General features: G+C 45.3%; 1 protein-coding gene across 3 annotated transcripts; it reads right to left on the bottom strand.

Annotated features, from left to right (window-relative positions):
* Positions 1-1934: 1934 nt before the first annotated feature.
* GRP (gastrin releasing peptide) lies at positions 1935-12589 on the bottom strand. 3 transcript variants are annotated; one of them, XM_008524638.2, is made up of 3 exons: positions 12319-12589; positions 6713-6936; positions 1935-2297 (listed from the first exon to the last, which is right to left on the bottom strand). In XM_008524638.2, exons 1-3 carry the CDS (start codon positions 12455-12457, stop codon positions 2244-2246), a joined length of 417 nt encoding a protein of 138 aa, XP_008522860.2. In that variant the 5' UTR covers positions 12458-12589; the 3' UTR covers positions 1935-2243. The 3 variants fall into 3 exon arrangements, with proteins under 3 accessions (XP_008522860.2, XP_070486435.1, XP_070486437.1); XM_070630334.1 differs by having other exon boundaries at positions 1935-2276; XM_070630336.1 differs by having other exon boundaries at positions 2130-2297; positions 6688-6936.
* Between the last annotated feature and the right edge of the window lie 255 nt (positions 12590-12844).

Below are 12844 nucleotides of genomic sequence, written 5' to 3'. Positions count from 1 at the left end.
GGAAGGCTTTGCGGGTGGGGGGCACAGAATGCTGTGGGCACAGGTAGTGGCAGAGGCGGTGGGAGGGAGTGCCAGCTCAGGCAGTTCTGCAGAGTGCTGGAGACTAGCAATGCATGTGGCAGCCATCTCTTCGACCCCATCAGAGAGCTGGCTTTGAGCACTGAACCTGCAGGTTCAGCCTTAAGCCTGTTCTCTGGTCTTCCCTGCCTACTATCCTCTTATAAAGTTTTTATTTTTTGCTTAAACAACCCAAGATGGATCCTGTTATCTGCAGCTAAAAATGACCTAACCCGATAGGCACACACAGATATTTGACAGGACTCCACTTGCAAACAGCATTCAAGAAAGCTCTCCTGGTAGGGAAAAGTTTCTCTCTTAAATAAAGGGATTCTGATCTTGACCTGGGCTTGGTACAGAGGCGCCCGGCAAGGGTCGGGAGATCTTAGTGAGCTGCTCTTGTCTCCCAGTCTGAACACATGGAGAGAAAATGACTGCAGCTAAAACACAGGAAAACATCTGCTTTCAGGAGACAAGCAAACAAGTGACAGTCTGGATGGGGTTAATGCCAATGTTCCTTGCCCAAAATGTCGCCACTAGGGGAAGTTTCCCCTGGGTCCAGAAGATTGCTTTCATCTCTATGCGTGTCCTGTTGGAGGATGAATGCTGTGGTAGGGCTTTCCCCTTCATCATTCCCTGCATGGTGGACTCAGTGGACACAGCTCAGGACTGGCTTCTTGGGAAAGAGGCCCGGGAGGGTCCCAGGAAGAGGCAGGTGGGAGGACACTAAGATCACATTTAACATGTTTCCCCAAGTCTGGTTCTGTACAAAAGTTGTGAATCGACATGGTTTTAAAATAAATTGGAAAGAACACATCACATCTTGTGTGGTTCTTTGACAATCCAAACAAGAACAAGATAAATCTCTTCACTGTTTCAAATGTGATTTTCCTAAATGGAGGAAATCTAAACATATGGCAAAAAGCTTTAAAATCTGTTAATTTGTAAATGTCTTGATAAAAATGGAAATGGTGGGGCCAGTCCCATGGCCGAGTGGTTAAGTTCGCAGGCTCTGCTTCAGCGTTCAGATCCCCAGCGTGGACCTACACATCACTCATCAAGCCATGCTGTGGCAGCATCCTACATACAAAAAAGTAGAGGGAGATTGGCACAGACGTTAGCTCAGGACAATCTTACTCACCAAAAAAAAGGAAATGGTGAGTGTTACAAAACGCCAGGCTGTGTTCTCTGAAAATGGAAGGGAGTCTCTTGAACTCATCTTCTCCTTCTGCCCTGGGGCTGACTAAATGTGGATGTGGGAACTACTTCTCCTCCCAGACTGCAAATGAAATTTTGAAGAAACAGTGCTGCTTGCTAGGCTTAAATATACTGACAGGGAGGTTAAAAATGAGGTAATGTAGAAACTTTGCCTCATTTTTCGAAATGAGAATTTCTTGTGAATTTGCAGAAAGTCTTGTGACTTTGGATGTTTGAGTCCCAGTTCCATCTACTATGTGACCTTGGGAATGTCACTTGACCTCTCTAACCCTCAGTTTCCTCATCTATTAAGTGAGAATGCTCATTCTCAGCTTATACAACTGTAATGAGGGGACTATCAATACAATAATATGGGCAAAATCCCTGGTCATGGTAAGGGCTGAAGAAATGGGAATTATTAAGTGATGAATAAGGCCAGACTCTACCTTCAAACTAGCCCATCTGACGGTAATGATAAAGGAGTATGAGCTTCTAGTAGTAGCTTCTAGAAAGGCTGTAAGTCATTACAAGAATTCAGTAAGTGGCCTTCAGAGGGGAGAGCTAAAAATTCAGCCGGACTTCATCAATGAGCATGCAAGTCCATTATGAAGCTGTCTGTTAATCTCTGCCACACTGTCCTCTCATTTGGAATTGAAATAAAAGAACCACCTGCCTTTTGGACAATGTGTTTAAGCTTTTATTGTGAGTTGTAACAGGTCGGGGACTGGAATCTAATTGACAAATAGCCTAGATGTAAACAGCATTAATTAGAAGACTGTTTGGGGGCAATTATTCACAGCAAACAAGTTCAAACCAGAAGATGCTGGTTGAAAACCATGACTTTAGTCAAGATTGAAAGATACAAGAATAATTAAGTATTTTGCACAAAGGAAATCTTGATGATCCAGTAGAATTGATGCTCACAGAACGCAGTCTCTTAAGGGTTCTGTTTTGCTTCTTTGAGAGAGGCTGTCATTGTCATTGTCAGTTTAGCTGGGGGTTCCTTCCTTCACGTTGAGAACCTGGAGCAGAGAGTCCACCAACTTAAAAAAATATTAGAAAGAGTTGAGCAAACATAGTTAGTGATGTTGAAGCCTGATACTGGAAGTAAATCCATTCCCAACAAACCATCAGCATCACTTGGGAGCTTGTTTGAAAGGCAGATTCCTAGGTCTACCCCAGACCTACCGAACTGGAAACTCTGGGGGCGGGGCCAGCAACCTGTGCTTTCACACTTCCTCCAGGTGATTCTGCACACGTTAATGCTCGAGAACCACAGCTGTCATCCTGTCATCCCTGCTCCCGCCCCCTCTACCGAGAGAGAAATAAACGTCCTCTTTTTCTGAGCCGCTATATTTTTGGGTCTTTTTGTTAAATTATCTTAACTTGTACCCTGATACGACTACTCAGGTATATTTTGACCAATGTTGGAAATGGAAAGTATTATCCTCAGGAATTTGTTACTAAATAGCACCTGGGTGGGGGGACTATTAGGAAATGTGGAATCTTAATTCTTACTTTGGCAATGCCTCACTACACAAATCAAAGCTCGTTTATGAATTACATATTATAAACCCGTGACTGAAATGGTTGTAGTGTGGGCAACTTGGGCAGAGGAGCTCATCTGGGTTTCTGCCAATTCTAAATTCATTGTGGTTTGCTTGTTGTGGCATCTGTTCAAATTAACTAAGACTGAAGAAAGAGTGAGTAGTTATAATTTTAAAATACACTTCTTTGTTCCCAAATAGCATCCTTTACCGACTGAGATGAGAAAACACTTTTCATCCAGACTAAAGCTTATTACACTTTCCAAGATTCTCTGGCAATTTAGGTTCCCCAATGTCCAGACCAGCCATAGTTTCTAATAAAGGAATTACTGATATTCACAAGCCAGTTATTACCTGCTCTGTGACTCAATTGTTTTGATCAGGTGCTAATGAGGCGGGGGCCCAGGGTTCAATTCTCACACAAGCCAATTAGCTTTGCTTTTCTCCATGAGCCCACACTGCACTATTAAGGGTCGTCAGCCTGCCTGAAGATGCTGCCATTCATCCTGCAATATGAGCCACTGGTCATAAAAGGGGTGAGCTGAGGATGTAGGAAAGGAGCCATAGAAGTCCTCCCCATTGGCTCAAAATATTCAATCAGAGCAGTTTGGCTCAAGGGAATGAAGTAAAGCTACAAGGAAAAGAAGAGTTGTGTAACCTAGGAAAATCCAGGACTTGGAGCCAGGAGGGTGGTCCGTGGTCCAGGGTGAGGAGGAGGTGTATTTGAGGTGGGGGCCGACTTTGCTCTGCTCCTTTATAGAAACTGTCAGGGTAATCAGAAGATTTTTAGTTATTCTTGATTGCATGTTGCTTTTCCTATGTTTGGAGCTTCCTTTGGAGCATTTCACATATTAAGGAATAAAACCTTTCTATTCTCTGTACTGATTTGATGGGACAGTGGGAGCAGTGCCTGAAAAGTGAGGGCAAACCTGTATATTTACTTACTAGCTAGAACAATGCATTCCCCAGGTCCCTTTCCTCATGTCCACAAAATAGGAGAAAAACCGAAGGCTGCAAAGAACAATGGACTGGGTCCAAATTACAAAAGGAATCCAAAGCCCAACTCCAACCTTTACTGAAACTCAGGACAATCCACAGCCACATCCAGGATTAGGAATCAGGCCTGGAGCCAACCTGAATAGTGTTTCACGTTATAGAAACCATATGGCAAAAGTTCCATTAATTTTTTGTGAGAAGGGTACAATTAAAAGACTAAGGTAAACCTTTAAAATTCTTGGCCCTAATTGCTAATAGAGTTCTGGAGTTTGTTTGCCACAATATAGTAGTCTAGATTCAGTGCACATTTACAGAAATCTTTTCTGAATTAAGTATCTTTGTCATCAAAACATAGGAAGATGCTCAGAGTTTCTAACTCCAGCTCTGGGTGATTTGGCGACAGGACTTGATGTTTTATTACTAAAACGGAAGAAGATAGCATAGGTGCATAGTGTTTCATTTTAAGAGAAGTCCTTCAGCCTCTGAAAATTCCTGTTGCTAATTCTGGGAAGGCTCAGCTAAGTTATTAAACTCCTTTCTAACATTGACAGATAGATGGTTTTCTAATAGAACCATTCTCCTGGTACTCCCTCTTTGTGAATAAAATAATTGCAAGATGTTTTTAATTTTTCTATCAACATACTTTCATTGAGGTGGAATTTTCAAAGCAAGAGAAGTGATAAACTAATTTGGTCTATGCAAAGACTAAACTAACTGTTGAATTTGTTTTTCATATTACTGGGAAATACATCCAAAAGAATGGTACCCATGTGTGAAATAGCTAATTCTTCAACTTGAGGTAGAATGAAATGGGATGGGCTTTTTAAACTTGTAAAAAGAAGAACAAAGCATAAAAAGGTATAACAGAAGAACAAGCCCTGATTATAAAAAGATGACTTTTTTTTTCATCTTACATTGTATAAATACTGTCCCCTTGAAGCAGTCGCTCCCTATGATGGCCCATTCAATCCATCCCACTCAGAAGCCTTTTTGGAGCTATTCTTTTGCAATTGTCCTCGAAGCTTACAGAATATTCTTCTGAATATGGCAGGAAAATTTCAACCCTTGAAGAAGGAGTTGAATTTTTCAAAGCATTCCAAAGATATGCAGAGCCAGATTTGGGGGAATAAGGCAACTCAGAGAGGGGACTGCTGTTTGGTTCAAAAATGAGGCACTATAGATTAATAACGTGATGAGGGGGAGGCTATGCCAAAGCTGTGAGGCTAAACCCATTTCGGTGTTGTTAAACTACTTTAGAGGCTTTTGGGCTGGTAATTGTTCTTGCTCTTCAGATAAAGGAGAAGGCACTACTGTTGGACATCCACCCGCAGGAAGTCTAGCAAAACCCTTGACCAAGAAAAGGCCTGGCTGGTCAGGGGCTGAGAAGTCAATCACCAATTTCCGGAGCCCCCAGAGCCCAGAGATCCACTAACAAAGAAGGCAGCTGGTCATATAACACCTGGGACACCTACAAAACAGGTGTGGAGAAGACAATCACTCCAGGTTTGTACAAAGTTGGTCCTTATTCCTGTATTGGTCGATTTAACCCAGGTTTTCTTTCGGAATAAAGGCTACTAGAGACTTTCTCTCTGGGTGTTCTATGCAACAAATGAACTTTTGGTCTCTGTTTAGCACAGAGAATCCACAGTAGCCCAAAGGCCATGAAACATTAAGCCTCTGTCCAGAGAAGCCGGCTGAGGCTCGGCCAAGCCAGCCCTGAGCCTCCGTAAAGGGGCCATTAGTCAGGGTTAACCACCATAAAGGAGGGAAGGAGCCAGCTCCCCAAGCTCTTCGAGTGAAAAGCAATACTATTTATCGACAGGAACAGTGACAAACAAGGCTGCTACTGCACCCTGCATCCTTCATACTTAAGATCAGTGAGGACCATTCCCCAGAAGATGTCTTGCATGGCAGTAGACCATCCAAGGCAGACAGCATGGGCTCTTGCCCTGGCTTCACCAGTGAAAAGCTATGTGACTGGCCTCAGTTTCCCCACCTTTAGAATGGAGAGAATATAATCTTCCCGAATCTTCCTCGTAAGACCACTGTGAGCATTAACCGAAGAAATGGAGGTAAACAGCTTCATCCAGTACTTGGATTATAGAAAATAATCACTAAAACTATCTACTATTATTATTACTAGTTTTCAATGATTATTTTTGCCTTTTATCATAAATTTCATGGAAACTTCTTAAAAGTTAATGAGAATCACTTCATTTTCAGTTGCCTTGCTTTCTTTCTATAAATTTTATTGTCTTCCTTACCTCATTTACTGGCTTTGTACCTAAACAATGACAGTTTGGCATAATTATTTTTCCCTATTCTCTATAAAATCCTACACAGGACGAATCAGTTGACCTTAGATATGTTCACCAAGTTTTGAAATATTAGGATGAGACCTGAACTAGGTAATCTTGGAACAAATATGAAATAGGACTATTTTGCATGGAGTGCAGAAACAAGAATGCTCTCTTCTGAAATCATCTGTGAATAGGCCCTTCTGCTGGTGTTTATCAAAAATAAACGGATCTGTAGACCCACAGGGATTTACGCAAATAAGCTATAGCCTCACTATCAAAATATTCTGGTAGGACCTGACAGATTAAAAACAAATCCCATCAATGCACGATTGCTAATAAAACTCCTGAAGTGGAGTTGGGAACCAGCACCCTTTTGACGTGCTATGAGCAAAAATAATCTACTGTGTTGAGAAGAAAAGACAGCATGGAAATTGTGTACTTATTTCCTTGGCGTGTCCTGGCGTCAGCCCCATGTAGTGGCTGCGGCTGCGTCGTAAACAATTTCATCCTTCCCGGCTCAAACTTCGCCTCCTTCCAACTCTCCCGAAACACCTCCCACCGCCACCCCACCCCACCCCACCCCACCCCACCCCACTTCCCTGGTTTTGAACCTACATCTTTAAAGTTGCTGCTCTCCTCAGAATCCAAAGCAGACTGACCAACGCCCAGGGGCTCCCATTGAGGTGACTGATGGCTTCTGCTCCCCTTTGCTTCCAAGAGGCTTAGCAAATTCCTTGCAGCTTCTTCCCACTGAATGTGCTCCCTCAGCTGCTGCTTCACGCTCTGGCCCTCATAAACATCTGGGGACTCTCCTGTGCTCTTTTTGCCCATTAAGTGCCCTGTAAAAAACAAAAACAAAATGCCACAAATTTAACCCAGGGGAATGAATGAACAAGAAATTTAAAAGGACACCAATTCTGTTTGTGCTGCTTCTCCTAAATGCAGAATAACATTTAATCATTAGGAGTTCATAAATGACTGACAGAGTTTTCTCCCGGTTCAAAACGTGCAATGAGCTAGACAGAATTCAGACCTGCAACTCAGGGGTCCTGGGTTTGGTTCCAGCACCTCTGCTAACTAGCTAAGTGACCCCTGCCAAGTCATTTAGCATCCTCGGTCCTCAACTGATCAACTATTAAAGGAACAGGCAGGACTAGATGAACTCTAAGGAATCTTGCGTATCTAAATTTCTATCACCCATTCTGTGTGCACCAAATTTGATTCCCAATGGAATAACGAAGTTTAAACATCTTCCCCAAGTCAATTTTGAATTGCTACTGAAAAGTAAAGTCTCAATGCTTTTCTTTGTGTGATTAAAAAAAACGTTGCTTTCCTCTTATCTGTAGTACAAATGGACCAAAGGAATTTTTCACTTCAATTTCCTCAGAATTTTAGCTGAGATTGAATGTAGGAAACATCACCTAGAAATTACAGTTTGGTAAGCATGTAATGAAAAACAAGTTCTGATCAACACTTCTCAGCCACATAAACACAGAATTTTCTTTTGGATGTCTAAAATGGTCAGTGAAAGTCTAGCAATGGCTCCAGGGATGTGCACCTGCCATATAAATAAATAAAAATTGCTGTGCAGGAAGCCAAATCACTAAAAACACGGAAATTCCTGAAATTCATGTATGCAAATAGGCATAGCCATAGGCTCAGAAGTGGGTACAGAATTCAAAGTCTGAATTCTTTCTTTCTTCCCTCCTTCCTTCCTTTCCTTCCTTCTTTTCTTTTCTTTTTTTTTTTTGGTGAGGAAGATTGGCCCTGAGCTAACATCTGTTGCCAATCTTCCTCTTTTTGCTTGAGGAGGATTGTCCCTGAACTAACATCTGTGCCAATATCTGTGCCAGTCTTCCTCTATTTTGTGTGTAGGATGCAGCCACAGCATGGCTTGATGAGCGGTGTGTTGGTCCGCACCTGTAATCTGAACCTGTGAACCCGGGTCACTGAAATGGAGTGTGCGAACTTAACCACTACGCCACTGGGCTGGCCCTCAAGGTCTGCATTCTTAACACTTTAGTCCATTGCTTAAATACACTCACATTATTTTATTTACTTTCTTCAGTTGATTTTTCCCACCTCTCTTCAACTGAGTTTTACAGCACTGTCAAATTTCTAATATTAGTAAAACTATGGTGCTTTTGATTTAAAGCTCACAAGGAAAGTGCTCTTTGTGATTCTAACATTGACTGACATTAGAAATATGTCAGGCAAACATCACAGGAATAATATTTGACAGACCCCAGTCACTGCAAATGGAAAGAGGCCCCTTCCAGCAGCTCCCTCCACCAGCAGAGAAGCCCTCTCTGTGACTTTGCTGCTCGTGTATCACAGTTTATAGTTTGCAGGATGTTTAAACACAGATTATTTCATTTGACCCAGACCGTAATAAGTTTGATGAAAATGAGACTTGCCAAAGATCACCCACATGGAAGCAAAGATTGTAGTATTGAATCAGCTCACAGCCCAGACGCTACTATATTATGCTGCTTTGAAGAGTCTTTGAACTTTCCAAGAATATGAGGCAGCTAGAAATCATTCCGAGGTCTGGAAAGAAGGATAAGGTCTACAAAAGGCTCACTAATGTTATAAAAAGGAAGAGGGATCATATATCAGTATGACTCATTATGTGATTCAGAAAAATTAATTCTGTGAGTATTGAGGAGCCTTAAAATGAGATTTTTACTGCATTGCAGTATAAGTACTTGCCAAGTCACTTACGACCTGACACGTCACACAATTTCCAGAGCCAACCGGGGACACCGTCCCAACGGAAAAATTGGAATCCTGAATGATTAGCTTCTCACATATTGGCTTGGTCAACTTGGTGCCCGGATGACCACTAAATAACCTTGCATTTTAGCCATAACCCTGGTTAGGTTGCACAACTTCCCAGGAAGTCGGGATGCATTTGGCTTGATTTATAAGGAGGAAATTGAATCATGATAATAGGAAAGCAGGATTAGAACCTGATGCGCTCAGCAATGACCTCAGTCACTCTTGTCCTCTCTGCCTTTCATCCAGTTAGGATGCTGGAAATGAGAAAGGCATCACTGCCATTGAAGCAGAGGGACGATGGAGGTGTTCATGCAAATAAAAACATTTTTGCCATTCCTGAATAATTTTGTGGGATTTTCTAAAATGAAAGGATAAAGTGGTCCTCCATTCTGTGATTGATTTAACATAGATCCTTGTGACATTGTACTGACTTCAATATCTGCATATTTGGTGAGCGGGTGTTGAGACGCCCACAGACCAATTATTAGGGAAAGCGTACCATCTAGAACATCCCAGGGAAGCCCACATTCCCTCGGTCCTGTTTCATTTGTCAGCTGGCTACTGACAGCCAAATAATCGTCTCCATGGCAACACGGATCCTATGCCCACTTCCACCTCTTCTCCCATCATTATTTGTTATGTGTCCATACCATAATAATGGAGACCTCAGCACAGAAAAAAGAGGCACTTGAAAAAATAAAACCTTGCCAAGAGGAAAAATAAATGTTTTGTCTTTTTTAATCACTTAAAAACACCACTAAAGTGGCAGGTTTGAAACAGAAATGAATTTTCTTGAACTCAAAACTTGATTACCCTAACATAGAAAACTATCCATCAAGACAAGGTGTTGAGTACTTTTAAGAGCTAGTCTTTCTGGAACGATACTTAAACTATGTGCCACAGTTTCTAGGGCAGTGCTACAATGTAAAGCCATTCTGTACCCGGACAGAGGCATTTCAGAATCCAACCTTCCAGGACAAGCTTCACACCAAATTCAGAGCCATGATGAGGAGCATTTCAAGGGAGCGCAGGGGATGGTTACCAGGGTTAGTGTTGACCTATATTTTCATCACACAAACAAAACATTTCCATGAACATCAAGGCAGATCAGAATTTGTTAAGTTTTCAATCTGCTAACTTGCTTTTCATTGCTACACCATGCTTCTCCCAGCTGGAAGAAGCAATTCACTCAACTAATCTGCAAATTTGTGCTGACAGCTTCCTCACAGACAGCAACATGTAGTTTTAGTTTGATGTAATTAAAGCTAAACTGCATGCCTTCAGTGATTGAGGAGGACGGGCATCTACTTAGGAGAGTGGAAGGCTCAGTCTAAAGTCTAACAATCTCACTCATGCTGTGAATGTTTCCATTCCAGCAGACGGCCTGTCTATCCAAAGCGAACTTTTTCTCAATCACAACGTCATTTTAGACCCAAATGTGATTTTCTACCTCACCTCCCTCTCCTTTGTTCTTCAACTCCAGACAGCCAGCCAGGGAAGAAAAAGGAAAAAGAGTGCATCTGGAAACAATAAGAAAAATCGGGTTTGCCACTGTCAGTATAGTTTTGGGTTAAGAATGCCCAAGCACCACTATGAAGGGTGATTAAATGACAGACGCCCTAAATACCTGGGGACAGATGTGCTACGGAACTGCACCAATCAGGGTTGCCTTGCACCAGAAATAACATGATTCCAGCTTCCCAGCTAACTCTCTTGTCCTGCTTTTGGCCTGAAGGGTTCCCCAATTATAAGCCTCTTTAGTACAAAAATATAGACCAAGAAAAAGAGGTTGGAAATTTGGAGGTTTCATTCCACCTTCCCAGCCCACTGGTTGGTGGCTGGACTGGACAACGGCTGCTTGATCTAAATTCCCAGGAGCCCTCCGTAAGCATCATTTCTAGGTTTGGCTTCTTTAACAGTTTCTAAGTATCCTTCTCTCTTGACGTGCAGGCTTTTCAATCTCATCAACCTCTCCTCTCCACAACAGGCTCCTGGGTTCTGAGTGTCCCTCAGAGATCAGAAATAACTTTCATCCCGGGGTTGCTGAGCCTCGGCAAATGATTCTTTTGGTAACCAATACGCTATCGCAACCCCGAGTTGTGTATTTCTCTGACAGAAACATACACAGCACAGAGGAGCTGAGGATGTGACAGGTCCAGCCTCACCCCCTCGCCTAAATCCTCCTCTTCACACCAAGAATCTGTGAACCGGCTGATATTTGAATTAACAAGTATCTTTCCAACACAGCTTTCCCCATTCCTAAGTAGACGACTAAGGAGATAGTCACACAGACACACACACAGACACACACACACACGCCCTTAAATCTCTTTAGGGATCTCCAGCTTCCTAGGAAATGTTGGGGTGGTTGTAGTTGGCAATACGGAGAGATTTCTAAGAAGTCGTACACTGCATTTGCAAGAGGCTATGCTTGGCTCGGCGGAGAGCCCCGGAGTGACGTTGGGTGAGCGCGAGGCTGCGGGGCTGCTACCCGCCTCCCAGTGGCGGGGAAGCCGCGTGCGCGCCCGCCACCCCGCGGCTGCCCTTTGCACTGCTGCGCGGCTGTCCTCGCCGATAGGGTTCCTGGGGCCGGGACGAGCGAAGCTCCGAGCCCCTGCCTGGAGAAGAGGACCTGTTGGCAGAGGGAAGGGGAAAGGACCTAGAGGAGAGGGCAAACTCCAGGTCTTGAGAGGCAGAGACAAGCGGGGAGCCCAGGGGTCAGAGAGGCCCGGGATCAGCGTAGAGAGCAGGCGCGATTCCCGGAGCGCGGAGTCGGCTAGCTGGAAAGAAGGAGGGTTGGACAGAAGGGCAGGGAAAAGACAATCGCTGGAAAGGCAGGAGAAGGACTAAGAAAATTCAAGAGAGCCACAAGCAGGTGGGATTCAGGCACTGCTCGCTGGACAGATTTGAAACCAGGGGCGGGAGCGCGGCGCCCGGGTTCCGCACCTGTGGCTTGGCCCGGGGCAAGGCGCAGCCGGGGATCCCCGCTTGGCCGTCGGAGTCGAGGCCGCCGCGCTGGACCTGGGTTCTGAGACGCGCTCCGGGACCCAGCTCCCCAAAGTTGTTCAAGGAGAGAACCGTGCCAGACAGGATTGCGATTAGGCGGATAAAAAGAGGTGTTGAGCAGGTGCGGAGGGAAGGTGATCTCCCCGTAGGGTTCGGTGTTTTAGAGAGCTATGCGCTGGCTCGGGGGCCCTGGGGAAGAGGGCAGAGAGCGGAACAGGGCCAAGCGAGCAGTCTGCGGCTGCTGAGGGACCGACGGCTCCTCAGGATGCGGAGGGGTGGGGTGGAGTTTTGGGAGAACGGGGTTGGTGTTTGGGTAGAAAGGTCAGAGCAAACCCGGACCCCAAAGCCGGGACCCAGAAAAGCTGAGAGATGGGGAGACGGGCCCCCTTCAGCTGGCTGATCCCTCCGAGGACTAGTGCGCGCCGGACACTCACCCACCGCCCAGTGGTTGCCGCGCGGGTACATCTTGGCCAGCACGGTCCCTCCGCCCGCCGACACCGGAGCGGCTGGCCCCCGGGGCGCCTGGCAGAGGACCAGCGCCAGCAGGACGAGCGGGAGCTCGCAGCCGCGCATGGTCCCGGCGGGAAGCCCTTGGAGCGCCGCGGCTAGGCTGGGCGGACAGCGCGCTCTCCCCGCGGAGGAGCGACGGTAGGATCCGGACCTCGGAGGAGCTCCGCCGCCGCCGCCCGCGCCACTGCTGCAGCCTCCACGAGGCCCCTACTTTATATAGAAGCCCGGGCGGGGGGGCTGGGGGGCTCTTCCACCGCGGACCTGAGCGCTCTGACGTCTCCGTACAGCGAGCGAGCCAGGGCGCTGGGACAACCGTCCCCGAAAATCATCCATCTTCCCGCCGAGTCATGAAAAGGCTGAGTGTACATTGCCCCTCTCCCTTTCCCTCGTAGTCCCGTCTGCCTTCCCCACATGAGATTAATTCTTCCCACCCTCGACGCCTTCGCTCCA

The sequence above is a fragment of the Equus przewalskii genome, chromosome 7 (assembly GCF_037783145.1).
Source record: "Equus przewalskii isolate Varuska chromosome 7, EquPr2, whole genome shotgun sequence".
Classification (NCBI taxonomy): domain Eukaryota; kingdom Metazoa; phylum Chordata; class Mammalia; order Perissodactyla; family Equidae; genus Equus; species Equus przewalskii.
The sequence above is the reverse complement of the archived record's forward strand: the minus strand, read 5'-3'. Positions and strand labels throughout refer to the sequence as shown.

What these genes read in the sequence shown, in the direction of transcription:
- GRP (XM_070630336.1), bottom strand. Translation starts at nt 12,457, where the DNA reads ATGCGCGGCTGCGAGCTCCCGCTCGTCCTGCTGGCGCTGGTCCTCTGC. An exon ending in CGGCAACCACTGGGCGGTGG is followed by an intron (nt 6,937 to 12,318) that starts GTGAGTGTCCGG and finishes TGTTTTTTACAG; the next exon opens with GGCACTTAATGGGCAAAAAG. An exon ending in TTCAAAACCAGGGAAGTGGG is followed by an intron (nt 2,298 to 6,687) that starts GTGGGGTGGGGT and finishes TATTTTTTTAAG; the next exon opens with TTGGTGGACTCTCTGCTCCA.